This window comes from Aotus nancymaae, unplaced genomic scaffold (assembly GCF_030222135.1).
Source record: "Aotus nancymaae isolate 86718 unplaced genomic scaffold, 86718_ANA_hifiasm-v0.15.2.pri h1tg000059l, whole genome shotgun sequence".
Lineage (NCBI taxonomy): Eukaryota > Metazoa > Chordata > Mammalia > Primates > Aotidae > Aotus > Aotus nancymaae.
In genome coordinates this window covers 66,679,042-66,705,078 of record NW_026988473.1, presented here as the reverse complement: position 1 = coordinate 66,705,078, position 26,037 = coordinate 66,679,042, and the positions used below count along the sequence as shown (strand labels likewise).

The 26,037-nt window shown below is 40.3% G+C and overlaps 2 protein-coding genes and 1 non-coding gene across 4 annotated transcripts in view; 2 read left to right on the top strand and 1 right to left on the bottom strand.

The window, feature by feature from the left end:
- Positions 1-6,742, bottom strand: part of DDIAS (DNA damage induced apoptosis suppressor) — a 33,258-nt gene extending 26,516 nt beyond the window's left edge. Inside the window, exon 1 of one of the 2 annotated variants that reach the window (XM_064365586.1) lies at positions 6,657-6,742. The gene's annotated coding sequence lies outside the window, so the exon portion shown is untranslated. Of the gene's footprint in view, positions 1-6,518 lie in introns of both variants that reach the window. The other variant, XM_012469569.2, reaches the window with a different exon arrangement.
- Positions 6,743-8,020: 1,278 nt separating this feature from the next.
- Positions 8,021-26,037, top strand: part of PRCP (prolylcarboxypeptidase) — a 76,485-nt gene continuing 58,468 nt past the window's right edge. The window contains exon 1 of the mRNA XM_012469570.3: positions 8,021-8,214. Coding sequence (XP_012324993.3) covers positions 8,047-8,214 — 168 coding nt within the window. The 5' untranslated portion in view covers positions 8,021-8,046. The remainder of the gene's footprint in view (positions 8,215-26,037) is intronic.
- LOC135270255 (U6 spliceosomal RNA) lies at positions 13,802-13,908 on the top strand. The gene has a single exon (XR_010338423.1). It is a non-coding gene; the product is annotated as a U6 spliceosomal RNA (small nuclear RNA).

Genomic DNA, 26,037 nt, shown 5'->3' with positions numbered 1-26,037 from the left:
TGCATGCTTGTAGTTCCAGCTACTCAGGAGGCTGAGATGGGAGGGTTGCTTGAGCCTGGGAGATTGAGGCTGTCACGTGCAGTGATTGCGCCACTGCACTCCAGCCTGGGCAACAGAGACTTATCTCAAAACAAAATTTATTGAATGAATGAACAACTATAAGCAGAATCTTGCAATTTAAGAAAATTTTTATAACAGATTAGGCATATGCCATATGATATCAGAATTTTCTTCCTGTTTCATTTGAAGTTCCCTAAAAAGTCTTTCTTTGTTAACAAATAGAATGGCTTTTCTTTTTTTTTCTACACCATATACTATTGTACCTTTGTAGTCCTACCATTTGTTTTGTCTATTGTAGTGTATCGTCTATTTGGTTTTATTCTCCCTAATGCCTATTCTCTTAACTTTCTTTCTTGCTCTTTATGTGCCAGTAATTTATGCTAAGGGAAACAATCTGAGTTGTGTTCCTTGCTTCCCCACCCCCACAGTATGTTTCACATTTCTATGCCTTTGCTTTTTTCCAATTCTTCTCTCTAAAATGCTCTTTCATTCTCCTGGTAATGCTTATTCTTCTTTAAAATCCTTCCTAGAAGTCTTCTTTTCTACGACATTTTCCCAGAAGTTAAATTACTCTTTAATTCATCACATGCCACATTATATTAAATGTATCTGTTAATACATTTTTTTTTTTCTTCCTGGACCCAGACTAAGATCTTAGAAGGACTATCTGCTTATATTTTCAGTGCAAAGCTCAGAAATTGTCAATCTGAACTTCAGATATTAATCTTCTTCATGACTTGCAATTCCTCTTCCTAAGTCACAATTTTGCCACATAGCATTAAATATAAAACAGAATTTTATCAAATCATAAGATTATCTTATATTCGTATACAAAATACACAAACTAGTTTCATACACAGTACCTTATTTTAATCATTACTTACATCTTATCCTCACTTCTAACTTTTTAACTTGTGGTCATATTGTGAGCAGAGACTATTTTCTTTAGGGCTCTAAAACAGAATTTTACACTGTACCACAACAATATGGCCATTCATCAAATCATATTCTTTACACAATTGCTATTCAAACTTTAAGAAATTGAATAAATTTGTAACATGACTAGTAAACTGGGCTAAGTAAAAATAAGATACTGTCTATCCTAAAAAAATGTACTAATTGGGCAGATAACTCACGAATAAATGAAAAACTTAAATAAGCAGGACATTTTGGATTTATTTCTAAATTAATTGTGCCAGCACTTACCACTATGCTTTTAAAGGTTGCTTACACTGTCTTTAAGGGTTTATTGCCCTCTAGTGGATCAAATAAATAAGTCTAAAAAAATCTATTAAAAATAGCAAATTTGAGAACTGTAATGAAAGGGATCATTAGTATTTTTACTATTTGTATTTCACCTGCTGAACCCCAGAAAATGGCAAAAAGGCCTCCCGTTTATTGTCTGTTGGACAATAGCAGAATAAGATCCTTTCAGATAGTTACTGTTAACTATTTTCTTTGGTGTTTTCATAGTATTTCCTTCATATTTTTCATCTAGTTTATTCATTTATTTTTGTATTTATTTATTTTTTAACCTAGGCTCTGGGGTGTTTTATAGTTTGTTTTATTTCTCTGTCTCTCTCTACTGCTTGACTTGCAGTATAGTGACTGCATGTCTGATGAATAATTAAATTAAACATCAGAAATAAGTAAACACTAAAATTATGAAGACATGATGATATACTCAGGAACAATTTCATACATCGTATCTTTGCAATTTCTCTTTCTTCTCAGATTTATTGAGAAGAATGATGATATAGTATTACATTTCTTTCAGCTCCATCACAGAAAATCATATTCCAATTTAATACGCTAACACATTTATTTATTCATCAGTTATTAATTGTGCAGCTGCTAAATGCCAAGTGGGGATAGTGTGATTGATGGACAAACAGACAAGGTCTCTATCTAGTCACTAGACTTACAGTCTAGTATAAGAGACAGACATTACATAAACAAACACAAAAAATTTAACTGCAATTCTGGCAAATTCTACACATGAAATGCATACAGTGCCGTGAGAAAATATAACAAGGGGACTAATTTGATGGGAGGGATGGGGAAAGAGAAGAGGATAGTTAGGAAAATATATAATCTGATTTTTAAAAAGTATTTTCTCAGTGTGGTAATGTTAAGGGTGATTTTTATTTCCTTTATATATCTAAAATAGTTTCTAAGTGTATCACTTTTATAATGAGAAAAAAATTAATAAATATAAAAATACTGGATATTCATATACAAAGTAAATCTTGATTCCTTTAAATTTCTCACACATAAGAGTAGAAATAAGGAGGGTACAAAGAGAGACAAAAGTATAAATGTTGGGGCAGAACTAATTAAGGCCTCAGTTGGCCTTTGTTTTGAAAGCCCAGGGATTACCTAGGTCAATGTCCAGGAATGAAGGCTCCGATAGACTTATGCTTATCAAAATATGTGGGGTCCATGTGGACACAGTATACTACATATCTAATTTACCATGGAATATTCTGGAATACTTGCTTTCTCTCCTTTTAGACAAGCCATATGGGGAGCTAAACCATAATCCAAAGATGTTTTAGTAATTTAACATGGAAAATTACCATCACAGGGAAGGGACATATCAGAATCCCATATACGTATATTTGGTACTAGTATATATTATACTTAAATTATAAACAGAAAGTTGCTTGAAGAAGAGCTGTGTGGTGAATCAACTATTTAATGGAATCAAGCTAATGCCTGATGCATCTTTTTCATTCTAGAGATGGTTTTGTCAGTGGTATCAGTTACATAAACTCATTGATTACAACCTCTGCATCTCATTTTCATACTAGACAAGTATTTCTCAAACTTTATATCAACATCACCCAGGAGGCTTGATAAAACAGATTGCTGGGCTCTAACTCCAGAATTTGATTCAGTAAGTCCAGGATAAGGGCCTGAGAATCTGCATTTTCATAAGTTCCCAGGTAATGGACAAACTGTTCACACTTGAAAACCAATAGCCTCAGTTACTCACTGAGACTATCTGACAGTGAGTAACACTTGTGATAAACATGGTTACAGTTAAATCCCAGAGGCCTGACAGCATCTCAGTCTCATTTAGATTATTTTGCAATGCTTTGCTCTAATCCATTATTTGGTGACCTTTCAGTTTAACTACCTTATAATCAAGTTCTCAGAAGGCATCTTAATCGTTTATGAAAAAAAATGTGCCCATACATGCACATACCAACATATTTTTTTTCCTTCTTTGGGCTAGACTAGAAGATCTAGAATAACTGGGTTAGGTTAGAAAATCTAGACTAATTCTTATTATATATTAGATCCTAGAGAAAAAGTTCAATTAAGTATTTAGTGTAAATTGGCATCTGGGGATGGGGCTGAAAAGTGTAAGCTGTGGATTCTGTCTTAAAGTTCATAATCCAGTTTGAGTTCATTTGACTGCTTTACATTTTGCAAAGTGCTTTTCATCATTATCTGATCCACTAAGAGAAATTAAATAACTAATTAAAGGTCAGGAATTAGGAGGAATCAGGTCTGAAACTCATGCCTTCTGATGAGTAGCTTATTAGTCTTTCTGGTCCATTACATTCTTTGCTCAAGCTTTACACTTGAAAGAAACTATGTGTGTATTTGCTTCAAGACTGCCCAAAGGATGAAATTACTCCTTTAAAAAACTTCTAATGGCATAAAGCAAAGAAAGTATAACTAACTTTTCCCCTTTTCTTCATTTCTCTCCAAACTGCTCTTGCCTTGCAAGAAAACCTTTGTCACCCTGTTATTCTCCAATTTTCTATTTTATATTTTACAGACCAAGAGGCCTCAGCTATGGGAAGGGTTGCTATTTTGAATTGTATTCTTAACACTATCTAATGGTCTCCTCCAAGGGCACATACTCGTTTAATTTTTCTAAAGGCAGTCACAATCAGTCCCTAAAAAATAATTTCGTGATATGAACACGAAAATTCTAGAAAAGTAAGACAGGCAGGCAAGAGAGTGAAAATTAAGTAAGCAAAAAACAGGCCGGGTGTGGTGGCTCATGACTGTAATCCCAGCAATTTGGGAGGCCGAGGCGGGTGGGAGGAGATTGAGACCCTACTGGCTAACACAGTAAAACCCCGTCTCTACTAAAAATACAAAAAAATTAGCCAGGCGTGGCAGCATGTGCCTGTAATCCCAGCTACTCAGGAGGCTGAGGCAGGAGAATCGCTTGAACCCGGGAGGCGGAGGTTGCAGTGAGCTGAGATTGGGACACTGCACTCCAGCCTGGATGACAGAGTGAGACTCTGTCTCAAAAAAAAAAAAAAAAAAAAAAAGAGAAAAAAGAAAAAACAAAGAGAGAAAACCTCCAAAGGTGAACTACTTATGAAAAATACTTTAAAAACACGAACCAGGAAAATCTTAGTACAGTTTTTCCATTGACTATCATTTATGGGACATTTATTATAGGATTGTAGAAGGTAACAGGGTTTAAGAGATAGAAAAAACAGGCTCTTATGTTCAAGGAATTTATAGTCTATTGGCTAAGACAAACAATATATGACTATCAATGAAATAATAATACATGCAAGCTCTAGACTTCCATATCTTTTTTTTTTTTTTTTTTTGAGATAGAGTTTCGCTCGTTACCCAGGCTGGAGTGCAATGGCGCGATCTCGGCTCACCGCAACCTCCGCCTCCCGGGTTCAGGCAATTCTCCTGCCTCAGCCTCCTGAGTAGCTGGGATTACAGGCACGCGCCACCATGCCCAGCTAATTTTTTGTATTAGTAGAGACGGGGTTTCACCATGTTGACCAGGATGGTCTCGATCTCTTGACCTAGTGATCCACTCACCTCGGCCTCCCAAAGTGCTGGGATTACAGGCTTGAGCCACCGTGCCCGGCCTTAGACTTCCATATCTTAACTGCTTACCTGAGAGCCAACTCTATTTGATGTCTCATAGGGATATCAAGCTTTAATAGTTAAAAAACCTGAATTCTTAGTTTCCTCTCAAACCTCTTTGCCTGCAATTTTCCTCCATCTCAGTAAATGGTACTACTCACTAACCAGTAACTCAGGTCAGATATCTAGGAGTCATTTGTCATTCCTCCCTTTCCTTCATGTCCCACATCACACTCATCAGAAGGTACCTGAGTCTACTTCCATACCTAGAAACCATCATTGACTTTTCCCTCATATATTCTGCCATCACGTTAATCCAAACCACCATTATCTCCTGCTTATTGTGCTGGATTAACATCCTAATCATGATCTGGCCCCTGTCCATCTCTCCAGACTCCTCTCATACAACTGTCCTTTCTGAATATATTCCAGCAATACTGGTTTTTCCTTAGATTCTTGAACATTAACATGCCAAGCTCTTTCCTGTCTCAGGACCTTTGCACAACCCGTTCACTCTGTTTAGAATGTTTTTCCTTCCCTCTCTTGCATGGTTGGATCATGCTCATCTTTTCGGCATCAATTTAAATATCAACTCCTTAGAAAGGCCTTCTTAGACCAGTCTAATTCATAGTTTCCTCGTTAATTCTCCTTAATTCCATCCATAAAAGGTAAGTTCCATGAGAACAGGAATCTACCTTGTTCATCATTGGATCCCAGTATCTAGCAGTTCTTGGCACAGAGGAAAGAAGTACTTAAGTATCTGCAGAACAATTTCTTGGTGCTCTATGATCCAGTCTTGAGAGGTCAGGAAAGGGTTTCTGATTTAAAAGGCTTTGCGAACTGAGTAAGAATTAGCCAGGTCAGGGACAGGATCAGAAGACGGTTTGGGGTGAGAGAGAGGACAGTATCCCTCAGGAACACAAAAGACATTCTATATGGCTGGAGTGGTGGAAAACCACCGGGGCTGAAAAGGCAGGCAAAAGTTAGACGGGAAAGAGCCTGTAAGTCATGTTAAAGAGTTTGGGCTTAAACCTGAGGGCAAACAGGAGCGACTGAAAGGTCTTTAATGGGGGGTGTCTCAGTCAAATAAGAACTTTATCAGCCCGGCAATGTGGAGACTGGACTGGAAGGTAGCAAGATTGAAAGCAGGTGAACCAGGCGGGAGGGGAGGGGGGGTACTGTCACAGCTATGTAGCAGTCATAGGGTCGAACCAAAATAATGTCAGTGAAAAATGGAGAAAAGTAAACAGATCTGAGATATTTAAGAGGCTGGTAGGGACTGGCTAGGTGTGAAGAGGAAGAAAATTTTCAAGTTCTGGCTTAAGCACATGGCTTAATTAAGTATGGTCCCTCTAAGCCATCACAGGAGTTGGGAAGACCCCCCTTCAGCACGTACTACTCTGCACAGCGGCCAGCTGAATAAGTACTTGAACATCACAGAAGCAAGAGTCGCGCCTTTTTCCCCTCTGTATTTCCGATTCTAAAAGCTCACTCCGCGACTAGCTCGATGGCACAGTAAGTGTTCAATAAACGTTCGTTGGGTGATAGCCACAGCACTGAGTCTAAAATAAAATTACTGACGTTTATACCCTTACCCTCATGGCTGCCGGTTTACGGAGAATGACTTGTGAAAAAACAGGGGCGCGCTCTGGGTTTCATTCAAAATGAAGTTAAGAGCCACCTTGAGAGTCTCCAACCCTTGGGCTTCCCGAGAACCACTTTACCCAGTTCACCTGAAGCAGAAGACCAGGAGCGGGGCCAGGCGACGCACAGTGACGCACACCCGCCGGACTCGGCAGCTCGCCGGGGGCCTTCCAATCGAATCTCCCGCGTCCTTTTCCGCCGGAAGTAACTCCTGGGCCGGGATTATTCAGAGCCAATCAGAAAAAGGCGCCGCAGAGGGTGGAGCTTAGCCAAGAAATCCTGCAAGCGTCTGGGAACGACCATTTTCGTCAAACTGCGGGTAGAATATTTCTCCCCGACAGGTGGAGCAGTAGTACAGTCTGTAAAGTTGGTTTTGGAGCAGCGCTGAGCCTCCTGGGGCTAGGGATCCCCGGAAAGTGTGGAGCGGGCGAGGGCTCCCTGAGGTCTGGCGGAGTGACTGAAAGAGGGAATGGAAGCTGGATGAAGAGGGCTGAGGGAGCTGTGGAGGCCAGACTCGGCGCCGTCCTAGGCGCTAGCACTACTCAGGGGCGAGGGGAGGAAGGGAGCGGTGGCAGGAGGGTGGTGGGGCGCGGAGTTGTTTTTCGGGTGCCAGAGAAGAAAGGACCGGGACCCGGCGGGATTTAAGGGCGATGAGGACCCGGGGAGAACTTTGTAATGGATGGGTTGTGCGAGCAACAAGGGTTTGGGGTGACCCAAGAACGGAGTATCATAGGGAGTGGTTAGGCTCCATGATGGAGGTGGGTGCAAAGAGCACAGTCTTTGGAGCTGGACCCAGCGGTCTGCGACGACGTGCTCCGCTTTCTGCTATCTGAGTGATCTAGTGCAAGTTTCCGCACCTCTCTGAGCCTCAGTTTCCTCATCTGTAGGTGGGAAAACAATCATATACGACGCACAAGTTGCTGTGATGGTTGAGTTATAGGAGATGATGCCTATGCCACCCTGCCTCGTGATATACTGGCCTGTAGTAAACCTTCAATAAATAGTCATGGTAGCTGTTATTGCCATTATGTGGGATTTGCGGAAGGCAGGAGGTGTCGCAATGGAATTGAGGCAGCCAGGGCAGGGTTTGGCTGTGATGATAATGGTAGGGATATAGGGTGACCTGAAGGACAGGTAGGCTTTGGGGGCGCTATAGATAAAGCGTGGGATACAGCGATGAGGTAGGAGAGGCCCTAGCACGATAAGGGCAGACTTGGCGGGGGGCGACCGCAATGAAGGTGAGTGCTACGGAGCAGATGGCGCGAGAGGAAAGTGGAATGGAGGCGGTGCCCTCGGGGATCGGGGCAGAGTGGCTGGGGTGACCTGGTTTGGGCGGTGACTGAGGAGCTGGCTGGCTTTGGGTTTCCCCCGGGAGGAGTTTGCGGCGGGCGGAGCTGCAGGCTGGGCAGGGCTTAGGCTGTGTGCTTCTGCCGGCCTCCTTTTCGCCCTCCCACCGCACTGCAGCCGCCAGCCTGAGCCATGGGCCGCCCAGCCCTCCGGTTCTTGCTCCTGTCGTTTCTGGCGCCCTGGGCCACCATAGCCCTACGGCCGGCCTTAAGGGCCCTCGGCAGCCTACACTTGCCAACCAACCCCACATCCCTCCCGGCTGTAGCCAAGAACTATTCGGTTCTCTACTTCCAACAGAAGGTAAGGGAGAACGGGGGATTTGCTGTCCCAGACCCAACCGCCAGGAACCCCGACCCGCAGAGCCCGGGCAACGGAGCCCACCTCGAAATTCACACCCCTTGATGCCTAGGATCTGTTCGGTTTTTGGCTTACATTTTCCAGAGGGTGGCCCGAAGTCCCAGTTCTGTTTAAATTTTCTCCTCCCGTCACCAATAATTTAATAGTAGTTCTGGCCCTATACTCTTGATTCCGGCTGTTCTGTAATTGGCCACGACAGTCACTTCAACTCCCCCTGCTCCCAGAGGGTTCCCCAATCCGAACTCCCTTGACCTTCCCTCAAATTCAAATTATTAAATGTCAGCTCTGGTACCTAGTCTGCGGTGATAGTCATCCTTTGCCCTAAGGCAGCCCTAAATACAAAGTCTAATATCTTTACCTATGGATAATATCTGACAGTTATGCAACCTAAAAGTCAGCCTCTCATAAGGGGTCAACTCAGAGCTGATTTTGTAGGCCTATTAATTGTTGACAGTCCCTGTTCCCCATAAGAGTGAATGTATGTAGCCTGTGCTTGTAAAAGGAGTGGTAGGAGTTTGTGGTGGGGGTGGGGATTAGCCTTTCTATGGTCGTGAGTTTAGAGGTTTAAATAGGCTTGATGCCTTTGTGCTTGGCTGCAGCATGAGGGATTCCCCCACAGGGTTGGATGCAAAAGTACATCCTCTGTGAAATGACAAGAAATTCTGACAGTTCTGCATTTCTGAAAGTCTGTGTAAAAATAGGAAAATATTTGGAAAACGCTGGGATTAGAAAGAGTGCAAGGGTCCGAAGAGCTTGGCTTTAGAAGTCAGTCAAATAGAACCAGATTCCACCTTGCTAGCTCTGTGACCTTGGGCAGATTACAGTGCTTCTCTGAGCTTAATTCCTTGATCTCTTGGGGTTTGTGGTGATGGTTAAATGAGAGCAGATAACGTGTTCCTAGCAGAGTATCTGGCCTCAAGTAGGCACTCATATAATATGTGGTTATAGACCTATGTGAATTTTTGTGGTTGTTGATTGTGTAGAGACAAGGTCTCATTATGTTGCCTAGGCTAGTCTTGAACTCGTGGGCTCAATAATCCTTCTGTGTTAGCCTCCCAAAGTGTTGGGATTACAGGCATGAGCCACTGAGCCCAGTGCTTATGTGAATTTTGGATGGGAATTTGTGGTAGAGGGATGTCATAGACTTCCAGAATAACTTAGAAATAATTGAATTAAAAAAAAATTTTTTTTTTTAAATAGAGACAGGGTTTTGCCATGTTGCCTAGGCTGGTCTTGAGCTGCTGGGCTCAAGTGATCCCCCTGCCTCGGCTTTCCAAAGTGCTGATATTACAGTTGTGTGCCACTGTGTCTGGCCAAGAAACAATTTTTTTTTCTCTCTCTCTTTTTTTGAGACGGAGTTTCTCTCTTGTTACCCAGGCTGGAGTGCAATGGCGCGATCTCGGCTCACCGCAACCTCCGCTGCCTGTGTTCAGGCAATTCTCCTGCCTCAGCCTCCTGAGTAGCTGGGATTACAGGCACGCGCCACCGTGCCCAGCTAATTTTTTGTATTTTTAGTAGAGACGGGGTTTCACCATGTTGACCGGGATGGTCTCGATCTCTTGACCTCGTGATCCACCTGCCTCAGCCTCCCAAAGTGCTGGGATTACAGGCATGAGCCACCGCGCCCGGCCCCAAGAAACAATTTTTAACCCAGACATTTGAGTTCAAGTTTATGAGGAAGAGGAAACATTTTAATTTTAGCAGAGGTACCAGGAGATTTTTTTTTTTTTTTTCCCCCTCAGGGAACTCCCTTAAATTAATTCTCTAGGGCATAATTCCCTCATTTGTAAATTAGGAAGGTTGGGACAAGGTCCAATGTGTTTTACACTTTACTGAGGAAAATTAAGGGCTCTTTGGGGAGATGTTTCAGAGGAAAAGTGGATGAAGGCTGAAGTGAAGGCCAAATTAGGTGCTCCAGTACCCCCTCTCTCCTTGACCGCTTTCAGGTGGCTCTCTATGCTTCTATCTGTTTTGTATGCTGGGATTTTATATACAACTATTTGCAGAGCTCAGTTCCTAAAGTAAAACCCGGGGGAGGCTATTGGAATGGAAGATCTCTAAAATCCCATTGGGATTGATGAAAAAGAGAACTATCAGCAGAAAAGGAGAGAGTGAAAGGGTGAAAGGGTAGAAGGGAATGAATGATTAGTTAGTACCTTAGTTCCTAATTTATATTCCTTTATTGTAGATTCCTTTTTTGGCCACTGTACTCTTTAGAAATATAATTCAACACTGTTTCTTTTTCCATTTTTGATGATTTGCAAAGTCCAGCTTTACTCAGCCACCTTTTGCCCACTGGCTTATATTTAATTTATATTTTAGGATACAGATTCCATGTATGCATTTAATAACATAATAATTTTTCTTACATCAATTCCAATTGAGTTTTATTTCATTTTCTGAGGAAAAATTTTACATATGTATTTATTGCATAATTATAATTATACTAGTTGACAATTTCTGAAGCATTGATTTTTAGTTGGGACTATGCGTAAACTCAACTTTAGTTTTTTTAGTTAGAGCACATGAAATACTTTGATGCCTTCTAATAATAAACCTATTATTAAGACTGTAAGGCTTAGTTTTTATTGAAAGTTTAATTTTTATCAAACTTTATAATTATTTATCTGTGGTTATGTCTGCCCTAGTGACCAAGCTGGACCTATCTGTCCTTCTATGTATGTAAAGGATGTGGTTTTATGGAATGGTCTCTAAAAAGGCTTAGCCCATGGCCTTGTCCCTCCCCTGCTTAGAAATTCCTTCATAAGTCTGGTTGCAGGATAAAGCTCAAACTCCTTGGCATGGGAATTCATTGTTCCTTACTATGTAACCCTAGCTGGTTGTTCCAACTTTATAGTCTGCCCTAACCCCCCATCCCAGCTTGCACTTTTAGCAACCTAACAGACTCAAGTGACTTACACTATGTCAGAAATTCTGTCTGGAATACCATCTCTCTTCTCCACTATTTAAACTCATACTTCTATTCCAACAGAAATGTCACCTCTTCTGTGAATCCTTGACTTCTTTAAGGCAATTTAGTTGGTCTTTTTTCATCCTGCATATTTACTATATTATGTATGTCCCTCCAGCTAGTTAGTACTCTACAATATCTAGAAGAGCCTATAAAAAATATAAAGCACAAAATAAATAGTTGTTGAGAGTGAATGCAAGATTATCCTACAAGAACCTAAACAAAGCAAAAGCTACCATCATTTAATTGTCAAATCATTTTTCTTTTTATCTTTTACTTTAATTCTTTACTAATTATTTTTTCTTCGTTTTTCAAAGTCTTCAAATACTTATTTAGGTAGGAATATTTGTTTAATTTTTACCTGAAATAACTGAATTCATAGACCAGAGAAAGGATAGTACATCACTTGGGCACATAGAGGCTCTGGGTACATGTGTGGTATGTGTGGTATTAGTGTCATAAAGGGCTCCCTGGAAAGTGTGGCTTATGGTTACAATGTTGCATGCTTACTACCTTGTACCTCCCACCTGAGCCCCTCAGGCTAGAATGTGAGTACCAAGTCACACATTTTAGTGTGTGATGTAGTGGAAAGGGAGAATGGGTCCTGGCAGGCCATCATTTTTCTCATTGGTTAAGTTGGGAGCAATACCTATTTTATTGTCAGTGTGTGTGTCTGTGTGTCTCTCTCTCTACAAGAGAGATTTTTATTAAGGAATTGGCTCATGCAATTGTGAAGGCTTAGTAAGTCCAAAATCATCAGGGTAGGTTGGCAGGCTACCCAGGGAAGAGTTGCAGGAAACCCAGGGAAGAGTTGGCAGGAAACCCAGGGAAGAGTTGGCAGGAAACCCAGGGAGGAGTTGCACTTTGGATGCACAGACATTTCACTGGCAGAATTTCTTCTTGCTTAGGGGAAGTCAGTCTTTTTTTATTTTTATTTTTTGAGATGGAGTCTTGCTCTGTGGCCCAGGCTGGAGTGTAGTGGTGCAATCTTGGCTCACTGCAACTTCTACCTCCCGGGTTCAAGCAATTCTCCTGCCTCAGCCTCCTGAGTACCTAGGATTACAGGTGCCTGCCACCATGCCTGGCTAATTTTTGCAGTTTTAAAAATACAGACAGTCAGCAAGAACCAGGGCAAAAAAAAAGAAAAAAGAAAAATGCAGATGGGGTTTTACTATGTGGGCCAGGCTGGTCTTGAACTCCTGACCTCAAGTGATCCACCTGCCTTGTCCTCCCAAAGTGAGGGAAAATCAACTTTTTTTCTATTAAGGCCTTAAACTGATTAGATAAGGCCCACCAAAATTATGGAGGGTAATCTACTTAACGTCCACTAATTTAAATGTTAATCTCACCCAAAAAATACCTTCACAAAACATCTAGAATGATGTTTGACCAAATAGCTGGGCACCATGGCCTATAAAGTCGGCATATAAAATTAATCATCACATCCACCAAGGTTGTCTTCAGAGTTCAGTGTGGCAACACATGAAAGCCACATGGACGGTGCCTAGAACATGGTAGGAATTTAAACAACTTAATGGAACAAATGCTAGTTCCTTTACAACTCTGTCCTGAAAATTCACTCTCATCCAAATGTATGACAGTAGTGGTAATGCTTCCTCTGAAAACTTAGTACCCCACTATTCCTATTTAACACCTGATCATTGTTTCTGTTAGAAGTCTGTGTTTTAGCCCAGCATTGAGCTCATGGTCAGTGACTCCTGCAAGGCTTTCCTATAGCTCCTTCCTCATGTGCTGTGAGGGGAATCACATCAGTGGGCTAAGCTATATTTAAATTTATGTACATCCTTTATAGTTCTGCTTTCAGTTCCTGTTCTAGGTTCCCCTTGACCACTTTTGTCACAGAGGCCCTGATGTCTGGTAAAATGTTATGTCTAGCTATGTTAGGCCCCTTGGAAGGGCATGATGATAATGATCTTTCTCCTCCTCCTTTAAATTTTTCTTCCCCTTTCTCTTCTTCTTATCTGTTCATTTACTGATGGCCTTCCCCTCAGGCCTGGAGTATCCTGTCAGAAATATTGTATGAATTCAGAACTGATTTCTGTGTTTTGTGACACAGACTCATTTTTAGAAGGGGCCTTAGAGATCATGCAGCCTCCCCCTTAGATGTGATGGATTGACCTTGATCTAAAAGAAGGTCAGAAACTTGATAGAGCTTGAATAGGATGGTGGTTAAAGGCATAGCTTTTAGTCCTGGGTGTGGTGGCTTCTAGCATTTTGAGAGGTCAGAAGGTTCACTTGAGGCCAGGAGCTAGAGACTAGGTTGGGCACAATGTGAGAGGCTGTCTCTACAAAAAAAAAAAACAACAACTAACCCCAAAGCGTATCTTTTAAAGGCAAACAGATTTGAGAGAAAATTCTGTTTCTGCCACTACCTGAGTAAGTTACTCAGAGGCAGCCCCTGTTTTCATAATCAGCAAAATGGGGATAATTGTATTACCTATCCCGTAAGTTTGTTGTCAAAAAAGGTGGTATGTGTAAAGTGCTTATTTAGCACAGTGCATTACACTTAGTAAACAATAAACGATATACATTTTTATTGTGCTCGCTTCGGCAGCACATATACTAAAATTGGAACAATACGGAGATGATTAGCATGGCCCCTGCGTAAGGATGACACACACATTTGTGAAGCGTTCCATATTTTTTTATAAGTTAAATATTAAAAAAACACAAAAAACATTTTAATCTTGCAGTTTCCTAATGTACATGGCTTTAATTAACCCCTTCACTTTTTTTTTAAATCAATAAGATTAATGTTATCAATAATAAACTTGTGGCATAGGAATTAACCTTTTTTCTTGCTTGAAATTATTCTTTTCACACAAGATTCTGTACATAAAAAGAAACATATGAAACTATTTCTATTTTTCTTTCTGTGCTATTTTAAGTGTTGATAAAGTGTTGATGGGAAATATGGTAATGAATTTACCCTTTTAGGTTTTTGGAAGTACCTTCTCTTTATAATAATAGTAAATCTAACACTGTCTTTCTGATGGCCGAGTTTTTAATTTCTTACTAGCTAATGCTAAAATCTAATTTCAGTAAAAATTAACTTTAGGTTTTTCACTGTCTTGTTTATATTCCTCTGTCAGCATGTTGCAGGGACTTTGTGCTTTAGAGAATTTAGACTTTTAAAACATTTTCAAAGTTTGGGTTCTTGGATCAGCCCTGCCACTAACTCACATCATACTCTTGGGCAAGTTGCTTAACCCTCTAGTAACTGTACTAATTTGTAACATAGATGGATTGGATCTACTAATCTCTGATATACCTATAATTCTGTTCACTGAGTGCCTCCTGTTTATAGGGCACTACATTACAGTGGCAATGTGGGTACAAGTTCTGTTTTTTGCCATAACATTAATTGCCTTTGGTGAATTGGACCTAAACAACTTTTCCATCTTGACTTTGAATAAGATACAGACCCATAACATATAAAGTGTTTTTAAATTAAAAAGTAATCACCTCTTCAATTGATACAATATTTATAACATTGCATAGTTGATATATATTATAATATAATAGAACATTGTGTTTGTGATTTGAAAGTTTGCTTGGTTGTGGGTCTATTGGAGAAGAAAGGAGAATCATAGGCAAGGAAAAAAATACCTCGATGGTAGATCTTATTTGTCTTCATTCCTAGTGCCTTGCTTGGTACTTGGCTTTTTTTTTTTTTTTTCTTGTGGTTCTGAGAGGATATGGTACTTCTTAATAAAGATATTTTGAATTGATAAAATTGACCATAAATTAAAATGAATAGGGAGTAAGAGATGAGAGTAAAATGACATATATAATGTAAATGTGTCTAGTGCATTATTAATAATAATATACTACCATTTATTGAAAGCTTCAAATACCCTAAATATTATCCTAAGTACTAATAGACATTCATTTATTTGATCCCTATTACTGTCCTGTGAGGTAGATGCTATTATTCCATTTTGTAGGCAAGAGAACTATCTTTTTTGTTTGTTTTTAGATAGGATCTTGCTCTGTCACCCAGGCTGGAGTGCAGTGGTGTGATCATAGTTCACGAAAACCTTGAACCTCTGGGCTCAAGTGATCCTCCCACTTCAACCTCCTGGGTAGCTGGGACTACATGGGTACATCACAATGCCTGGCTAATTTTTAAAATCTTTTTGTAGAGACGGGATCTCATTATGTTGCCCAGGCTGGCCTTTAACTCTTGTTCTCGAGCAATCCTCCTGCCTTGGTCTCCCAAAGTGCTAGGATTACAGGCATGAGCCATCAAACTTGGCAAGCAAGAGAACTATCATACAGAGAGGTTAAATTATTATACTGAGCTATACTGCTTATCTGTACCATTTTGGTTTTTTATTTGAAATTAAACTCTGATAAATTTCTAGTTCTGAAATGAATGTCATTAACTTGCTTGTATTATCCAGGATAGGTTAGGTTTTGCTGCTGCAGTAAAATTTATGAATTTTAGTCACTTAACCTAACAACATGTATGGCTCTTACTGTCATAAACTTCCAGTTGAATAAGCAAGGAGCTGTGCTCATTATGTTCACTCAGAGACTGAGTGGTTGATGGGTTTTCCTTTTTAGCATATCCTTTCATAATCACTTTTCTGTGGAAAAAGAACATGGAAGGTCTCATATAAATGCTCCAAAATGAAAATTACTTATGTCACTTCCTCTCATAGTTCCTTAGCCAGAACTGGTTAAATGACTGTACCCAATCACAGGATAGGGAGACAAAAAGTATTGGCTTTGTAGTGCCTAGACAGAGAGACAGCACTAATGACTACCATACTTAATCAGTCACTTAGCCACCCACCCACCCACCTACCTACTCAATGCTGATCCAGTACCTTTTATATGTCAGGCACTGAGCTAAGTCCTGGCCAGGAAGAGATGACTATATCCTGAAGGAGCTCAAATTGTACTTGCTGACCATTCCAATTGCATATACTCAAACTTGTATCTAAACAAATGGAAAAGCATTGAAAATTGTGTAATGTCTTGGCATTCATCTGACTCCAACTCATGGATTTGGAGTCTCATGATGCCTCTAATCTAAGCAGTGGTAACAAAACTGATGACCCTGTGTCCACTTATTAGTTCATATTCAGCCTTTGCAACAATCCTGTGAGGTACATATCCTCATTTTTAGAAGTGAAACTAATGAAGTTCAGAAATATTGAAGGAACATCCAAAATATCCCATTTATAAATATCCTGTTTTTTTAGTTCCAAATTGTAAATAATTTGAGGTATGTCTATAAAATGGAATTTTATTGGCCCTAAAAATTATGGTCTTGAAGTATTCTGACAATGTGAGAAAATGTTTATGCATTAATAATAATTAAAGTAGGCAAGATAGCAAATGAATGTTCAATGTGTGTCTAAATTCATTTACCTAATTTTTTATTAGGTGAATACTATATTTGAGGCAATGGGGAAAAAGCATTCTAGGCATGGGGAAAAACATTCTAGGCACAGGGAATGTCTAAGCAGGGAAGATCAAGTGCAGAAACCCTGAGGTAGGTGTGTGCCCAGTGACAGGAACTGTAAGGAGGACGGTATGTCTGGAGGGACATGCCCAAGGGAGAGAGTAATAAAGGAGGACAGAAAGGAGGTTCAGGGAGCCAGATAATGTGGGGACATCTGGGCCATTAAGAATTTGACCGTAAATCAGAATGAGATGAGAAGGCTTTGGAGCTTTAGGGGCAGAAGAGTGACATACTCTGATTAATAAGTCTTAAACACTTTGACTATTGTATTGAGAATAGACTATGGAAGGGAAAGGGGGAACACAGAAAGACCAGGTTGTTGCAAAAGTTCACATTAGAGACGATGGTAGCTTGGATTAGTATGGTAGTGGTGGAGGTTGAGAAGTACTCAGATACTGGATATTTTTGAAGGTGTAGCTGAGAGGTGTAGTTGATGAATTAGATGTAGATGCGAGATAAATAGTTGAGGATGACAATAACACTTTCTTGTGCTTGGATGGAAGAAAGAAAAAGGAAGAAGGAAAAAAAGAAATAAAAAGAAAAGAAAAAGAGTTGAGGATGACTGCAAGATTTTTGGCCTGAGCAGTTAGAAGGTTGGAGTTGTCATTTACTAAGATAGGGAAAGCTGCTGAAGAAGTAGGTTTGGGGAAGGAAGGAGATGAGGAACTTGGAACTTGGTTTCTTCAGTAATGGTATTGAATCAAGAATTTAGAAGAAGGGTGGGGCAAGTAATACAGATTTGAAGCTGACAGTGTACCGATGGTATGTAAAACCATGAGATTGAAAGAGCAACAAAGGAGTTAGTAAAGATGGTCTTTTCTTTTAAAGATGATCTCAACACCGCATATTTAGAAGTCAGGGAAATGAGGAACCAGTTAAGGAGACTGAGAAGGAACACCTGGAGGTGGAAAACCAGGAGGGTGTGATGGCCTGATCACTTAATGAAGAAAGCATTTCAAGAAGATAAGCAACAGTGCCTAAAAAATGACTAGGAATTGACCACTTGATTTAGCAATGTGGAGGTTATGGTGACCTTGACAGCAATTTCTGTGGAGGGCGGGTGGAGGCAAAAGCCTCATTGGAGTGGATACAAGAGAATGGGAGAAGCTGAACTGAGACCACAAATGTGGTAATCTGAGCAATTTTGCTGTGAAGGGGAGCAGAAATAATGGTATGGTAGAGGGAGAGGAAGAGGGTTCCCATTTTTAAGATGGGAGAAATAATTGTATGCTAAGGGAAATGAGTCAAGAGAATGAGAAAGTAATGGAACAAGAAAGAAGTAGGATTGCTAGTGGGATATCTTAGGCAAGAGGGAATGGTATCTAGTGAAAAAACAAGAGCATGAACACTTTGACCATAGTAATTAGGGGTAGGCACATCATACAGGCACAGATGAAGGTAAGAGGTGGTATGGTAGTGAGAGGTTGTGTGCTGTTTTTCAGAATGCTTCTTTTTTCTCAGTGAAGTAAGATGGATGGTCTTCAGCCGAGAATGAGAAAGGGAGAGAATAGAAATGTTCCTCTAGCAGAGAAGGAAAGTAAATGCACTAGGGATATAGAGTTTCATTGCAGGGCAGCTTTTAAATCTCATATAAGTTAGTAAGCCATTTGATGTGGCTGTTTCTCTAGCTACATTCAGTTCCTTGGGTATGGTTGTGGAGTTGGTGGATTGCTCTTTTGCCAAGTGAGAACAACAAGGTGAGAGAGGTCTGGGTAGTGAGAATTGTATGCAGTGGAGTTATTACAGCCCCTTGTTGCAGCCCCTATTACTGCCTCCCCTGACTATTAGAAGAGTAGACCAGTTGGTCCTCCAAGCTTTCTGCAGTCCCTCCTCCAGTGCAGCTCCCATGGGTTGTCACACAAATCACCTCTTCTCTAGTTGAATCACTGTTCTGTTCAGAAACTGCAACAACTCTTTATTGTTTGCTTTATTGAGAACAAAATCCTGTAACATTTAAGGCCTTTCAGTCTATAGCCCTTACTGCCTTTCCATTTTGCTAATCTATTCAGCACATATGCCCATTCCTTTCCTGTCTCTATGCGTTAGTCCACATTGTTCCCTTTGCCTGGAACCTCTCTCTCCCACGGGCCTTACCTCTTTGATCAATCCCACCCAATTTTTTAACCCCCATCTCTAACACTGCCTCCTCAAGGAGCTGTTTTTTTTCTGCTGCTTCTGCAGCTTCCTCTGCTGCTTCTGCCTCTGCCTCTGCTTCTGTCTCTGCCTCCTCCAGGAGCTGTCCCCCTCCTCCTTCTTCTCTCTTCCTCTTCATTTCTTTCTTTTCCTCCTCTTCTTCTCTCTCCACCTTTCTCCTTTCTCCTTCCCTCCTATGCTTCCTTTTCCTCTTCCTCCTCCTTCTTCTTCCTTTTTTTTTTTTTTTTTTTGAGACAGAGTCTTGCTCTGTCACTCTGGCTGGAGTGCAGTGGTGTGATCATAGCTCACTGCAGCCTTGGCCTCAAACTCCTGGGTTTGGGTGACCCTCCTGCCTCAGGCTCTTGAGTAGCTGAGACTATAGGCATGTGCCACCATGCCTGGCTAATTTTTTTTTTTTAAAGAAATGAGGTCTTTGCTGTGTTGCCCAGGCTGGTCTTAAACTTTGGCCTCAAGTGATCTTTCCACCTCTACCTCACAAAGTGTTGGGATTACAAGTGGGAGCCACTGCACCCAGCCCATTTTTAAATCTCCTGGACAGTATATGATTTGTCAAATCTTTTTTTGTATAAAAAAGATTTTATGGCATATGTCTTATTCTAGTCTTATGTTATATATAATCTTTTACACTCCTCTCTTATTCTACATTTAAAGCAGGAATCCTGTCTTATAAACATCCATACTTTTCTATAGCACACGTGACATTGTTTTTCCTAGAGTATTGTTTTCACAAATCTGATGAATCTATGTCTTTTCCCCTCTTTCTCTCCCATTTTTCTACACCCTGAGGTAAGGAAGGAGTGTGTATATGGAGGAGGGGAAGGGTAAGGAAACTTGGATTCCAGCTGTCTCACATTCTTTGGCGAGCATGATAGAATATCAGATAAAGACTGACCTGCCTGTTTTAATTTTCTTATTTTGGTGGCCTGGAAGCTGTGGCTAGAAGTTTGTCCCTTTCCTTCTTTCAGCATATCTACAGAGAAAGGATTATGGGAGGGAATGCTGCATTTCTTGTTTTTTCTTTGTTTTGTTTATGGGCGAGGGCTGAGATGAAGAATGAACACAAGGAAAATGTCTCCTTAAAGGCTACTTCTGTGGTAATTGTGTACCACCTGTATTTATTATTAGAGTGCTAAAGTAAACTTTTCATGATATTGGTTTTTCATTTGCAAATGGAAGCCAGTTAACTATGTATATTTGTAAATCCTTCCTTTCTATGGCATGCATGTCAGTTCAAGTTGCCCTGCGTTGCTGCGGCTGGAGAGAAGCAGCAGCTGTGACTCTGTCAAGCCTGTGATGTTATCTTTCCTGCTGCTCATATTGTGCAGATTGCCTACACGGGTTAGGAAAAAACAGATTTGTTAAAGTCAGACTTCCTTAGAAGGTTTCTCTGAGTAGCCCCGCAATTTGGTTGTATGTTAGGTAGGGGCACAAAGGTGCAATGCGTTTTCTCACCCATCATAAGGGTCATAGTCAACACTCCTATAATAAAATATAGGTTAACAAGAGAAAAGCATAACAAGTTTATTTAAGCACAGTTTTACGTGACATGGGAGTCTTCAGAAATGAAGACCCCAAAAGCTCAGGGAAAACTCTTCATTTTTAGGCTTAAGTTTGATGAAGAAGGGACAGTCCTGTAGAAATGTGATAGAACAAAAAGGGAATGATCTTAGTAGTAATAGTCTGAGTGGGGAAGCTCAGCAAGGTCTGTCTGTTCTGATTCTTCTTGGTCCCTCTGTGTGGCATTCTTTCCTTCTGGATATAGTGTCAGATTTAATATTTCTAGGCTTCATGGCTGGCTTTCAAGAAGAAGGGTCCTAGTTTTTTTTTTTTTTGAGATAGAGTCTTGCTCTTGTCACCCAGGCTGGAATGCAGTGGCACGATTTTGGCTCACTGCAACCTTTGCCTACTGGGTTAAGCGATTCTCTTGCCTCAGCCTCCTGAGTAGCTGGGATTATAGGCATGTGCCACCATGCCTGGCTAATTTTTGTATTTTCAGTAGAGTTGGGGTTTCACCATGTTGGTCAGGCTGGTCTTAAACTCCTGACCTAGTGATCTGCCTGCCTACGCCTCCCATAGTGCTGGGATTACAGGCGTGAGCCACCACACCTGGCCAAGGGTCCTAGTTTCTATGACCCACCTTGGGGGAGAAAGAGAAGCAGGAGAGAGAAAGACAGAAGAGGGCCAGAAAGAGACTTTGCTTCTGAGACTCTTCCAGTATTCTTCAGTTCAGAGTACTCCCAAGGAACAATTCTTTGGCATATTGTTTTCTGAGCTCCAACAGATAACAATGAGGGATCACTCTGATAGTTGATATAATATTAATACTTTGGGGTGTTGTTTTCTGAGCCCCAATGGATAACAATGAAGTATCACTGTATGATAATTGATAAAATATCTTACAGTTACATAGTAAAACAAACAGCACAGTCATACATTTATTTAACAAATATTTGTTGAACTCTTCCTTTGTGCCATATTCTGAGTTAATAGCTAGGGATAAGTGGAAAGCAAACATAGGCCTCACGTAGCTTACAGTTTAGTGAGAAAGAAGATAGTCACAAGTAATTACAAGTGTGATGTATGCTTTAAGGAAGTATGGGATGTCTAAAATGGGGTCTAAGTCTGAAGTATTAGGGAATTCTATAGATGGCAATGATGTTAAAGCAGAGACCAGAAAGATGATTAGGGATGAACTAGGAGAAGAGAGATGATAAAAATTTCTGTCAAGGTAGAAGGTATATCATGTACAAGATCCTAAGGTAGGAAAGACCAGGCTGTGTTGGAGGAACTGAAAAGACGTCAGTAAGACTGAGATGGAGGGACAAAGATGATGACCTTGGAGGTTGGCTTCCAACACTGTGAGGTCAGTACTGTCATAATTTCCATTTACATGCACATGGTGTGGATACTCCTTCCCTGTAGCTTTCATTGACTTTAAGAGCATAGCTTGGTGTTGAAATGGTGTGGGACAGAACACAGTTGATCAGAGTATAGTGGTTTTGTTTTCATCTTCTGATGGCACTGAATAAATGCCTATTTATTTTTTACCCTGTGGGGAGTTAGTCCTCCAACTTTATAGAGGAAAAAGAGCACAGAAGCTGAAGTGATTTATGCATGATTGCATAGCTGATAAGTGATAGAGTTAGGATTTAAACCTGGCTCTGTCGACATCACAGCCTTTGTACCATGTTGCTTCTATATTTCAGAAATAGGTTTTATAATTCATGGCTTATATTTAATTCATGAAGTTCAATCAAGCATGGTGGCTCACACCTGTAATTCCAGCACTTTGAAAGGCTGAGGTAGGAGGATCACTTGAGACCAGGAGTTTGAGACTAGCATGAGCAACAAAGCAAGACCCTGTCTTTAAAAAAATATAAAAATTAGCCAGGCATGGTGGTATGCACCTATGGTCTCAGCTACTTGAGAGGCTGACAGAGGTGGATCACTTGAGCCTAGGAGGTCAAGGCTGCAGTGAGCTATGATAGCACCACTATACTCCAGCATGGGTGACAGAATGAGACCCTGTCAAAAAAATTAAAAATGAAAAAAATTCATGTAGTTCATGGCTGATTTAGAGATATTAACCCACATTAAATAGCAGTAAAGTTGAGGAATAAGCAGAATTTTAATTCTCCTAATATCAGGTTGGATAATTTTGGACAGCAAAAATATGATGGAGGTTTCAGTTATACAGAACTTTCTTCTGACTTTGACTTTGTGTGACAGAAAGAAGAGTTTTAAATTAATGGAAACTATGTTAGCATCAGAAGGGGACTATGAAAACTTCTGAGATAAAACTATGAGTTCTTTTGGGTAGCTCTATATATTGAGTAAAGGATGTTAAGAGACCTCCATTGACTATCACAAAAAGATCCTATCCAAGGGAATAAAGGAGGATATATTGGTGAGGCAGGAGTGAAGTCGCTACTATAGAACTTTGTCCCTGGAAGCTTGGTGCTCAGTCCATGAGCAAATTATCCATTTTAAGCTTTCCCAATAGTCTGTGTATAAAATTTGACTTGGAATAAGTTACAGAGTTTGTGTAAAAGTCACTAATCCATGCTGCATGGACTAGTCACTGCCACGTATTTAACTTTCACTCTTAGAAGAGTGGAAGGTCCTTGCATGTCCCTCTCTTGTATTCTGCTGTTGAAAGTCTACCAGCTCTTAGATTAGGGAGTCAAATCCGGTTAACTGTACCAAAGTATTTTGTTTTCTTTAAAAGCCTGGAGACTAGTCTTATTTTTAGCATGTTGTTTAGAATAAAAATACTATTCTTCTTATTTAATAAAGTATATAATTTAAAAGGATATTAGACTGAAAATTTAAGCTAGTCTCCTTAACCACATTTATGAAAAGCCTGGCTGTTTGGACCATGATTGTAGTTGTATTATTCTGTCATCTAAGGGGAAATAAATAGTCCTTTGAGATGTGGATTTATAATCTTCAGCATATGGAACAATGAAAGTGATATCACAGATTATTTTAAAAATAAAATATCCAAAGCACTCATGTTATATTTCTGCAATATATACTATTCCTCATAGCTGTTATTTATACGATGATGAATATATATTACACATGTCATAGCATTGGTGACTGTAACTGAACAGAAAGGGAAAAGAAAAGCATGTCATATACCAGGCCACATGATATTTGGTGTATAAGAGGCTCTCACTGTCACCAAGACACTGTCCTGTTTCTGTTATCTGTTCCAAGATAGCTGTCATTAAAAAAATTTTACTTTGCAAGCCATCGTTTTTTAAGTGACCACTCAGAACAAATTGCCGAAGTTTTAAATTATATTTTTTTCTCTCACATGACAATATTAAGCACTGATGGCGTTTATTGTGTATATTTATGCACGTGTTTGAACTGGGAGGTGTGTGCTAGTAACACCTTGCAAAATATATTAGTAATAAATCAAGCCATTACTTCCTGCTGGCCCTTTCTGGGTACTTGCACACATGTATCATCCAACTAAATCATTACAAGACCCCTCTGGTAGGTGTTATTTTTTTCATTCTGCATTTGAGAAAACAAGCCCAGAACCATGAACTTGGTAAAGTAGCTAATAAATGGCCAAGTTGGCACCAAAAGTCAGGTCTGTCTGCAAATTCCGTTATCTTTCCACTACATCAGAACATTTGTGGTCTTCAGAAGGAGGAAAAAAGGTTTTAAAAGGTACCCTTGGTACAGATTAAATTTTATTAGTGCAAAAGTATGTGTGTTTATGTGTTTAAGACCTGACACAACTGGATTTTTTGTAGTTGTTGAGACAGGGTCTCACTCTGTCTCCCGGGTTGGAGTACAGTGGCGTGATCATGGCTCACTGCAGCCTTGATGTCCCAAGCTCAATCGATCCTCCCATCTCAGCTTCCTGAGTAGCCTGACTACAGGTATACCTATCATGCCCAGCTAATTTTTGTAATTTTTTGTAGAGATGGGGTTTCTACAGTTTGCCCGGGTAGGTCTTGAACTCCTAGGCTCAAGTGATCCTCCTACCTTGGCCTCCCAAAGTTCTGGGATTACAGGCCCGAGCCACCATGCCCAGCGCAAATGGCATTTTTGATAAGTTTTCCTGATGGCATATGACTAGCATGTTTGGCCAACATCATTGTGATTGAATAACCTAATTTAAACCAGGAACTACAACCCAAACAATGGCTGTGATTCAGCAGATAGGAAAGTAAGGAAGTACTTCATTTGTCAGTGAATTTATATTTTTATGCAGTTTGAACTATGGGTCATGCTGCAGACACTGTCCTTTAAAACTGTCGGAAATCTCTGCCTCTTCCTGAGCACTGATGGCCTCTTCCTTTGAGGGAGCAGCTCATACACCAATTTTGGAAAGCAGCTGCGATGACTCCCTTCTCTTTGGCGTTGAGTGCTTCCTTCCTCTTGAACAACTGGCTCTAGATGACAGTGACCAGTGCAGACTAAAACAGCCTATTGGTTTGCCTTTTTATGTAGTCTAATTTCTAAAAAACAAAACCCTTTAAAAGAGATGGGAATTTATACTTACCAACCACCTGTGATTTCATTAAGCAACCTTGGGTCACACTCATCTGTGCATTTGAGAGGCCTGTAAGCAGCACTAAGTCTCATCTTTGCTTACACATATCTAAAAAGTGCAGGCAACACTACTTGATGTTTTGAATTCATTTTTACATGCTTCCTTTTTAAATTCTAAACTTACTGACCCCTTCTTTCCAGGATATCTTGAATGCCCATCCCTTGCTTAGCTAGTGTAGGCTTAGACAATGCAAATATATTTTAGAATCAACCTTTAAAAATATAATTAGAGAAATAAATCTGCTAGAAAACTCTAATATTTATTATTTATTGTTATTTATTATTGACACTGTGTGTCAGACATTACACATTAGTCATCTCATTTTGTACACAGTATATTGGGATGTGGCTTACATAGTGCTGCTGTCAGCTTGGAATGGTTTATCTTCCTTTTTCCTTCCCTGGCAAACTCCTGTTCATCTTTTGCTGCTTAAGTCTTGTATCACCTTCTCTTGTTAGGAACTGCTTTGCCTCCCTCCCATGGGCTGGGTAACTGACTACTATCCTTTGTGCCTCTTACTGCACTTTATAGACTCTTTGATGCTGCTACTCTGGATTGCATTGCTTTATTTATATGTTGGTGTCCCATTGGACTGTGAGCAGCCTGAATTACACCCATCAATGTATCTCAGTGTGTGCCCTCATTAGCCCTTCAAATAACTAGCTCAAGCGGAAGTTATTCTTACTACCATTAGTACTTGGTTTAGTCAACAGTCTGCCAGTATTATACTACCAATATGGCTTAGACACTGTCCAGTCAGAACAGAAGCTAGTCATGGAGCTAAGGCTTTTTGAAGTACCATGGTTCTTTAGGTATGGAGATCTAAAAAGGGACTGTGGCATTAGGGAAGGGTGTGTGTGTCTGTGTCTGTGTCTGTGTGTGTGTGTGTGTATGTGTATGGTGGTGTTGTACAGGTAGTTTTTCACCAACTAGTATGGAAGTATTTCAGTATTTTAAGAACTGGCTCAGCATCAGCTTTGGTCCTCCCAGGTGTGGGTACCTAAAGAATAGGATTCTGCTTGTACCGCTTCGTGTCCCTAATATGGATATCTCAGTGTAAGTCAG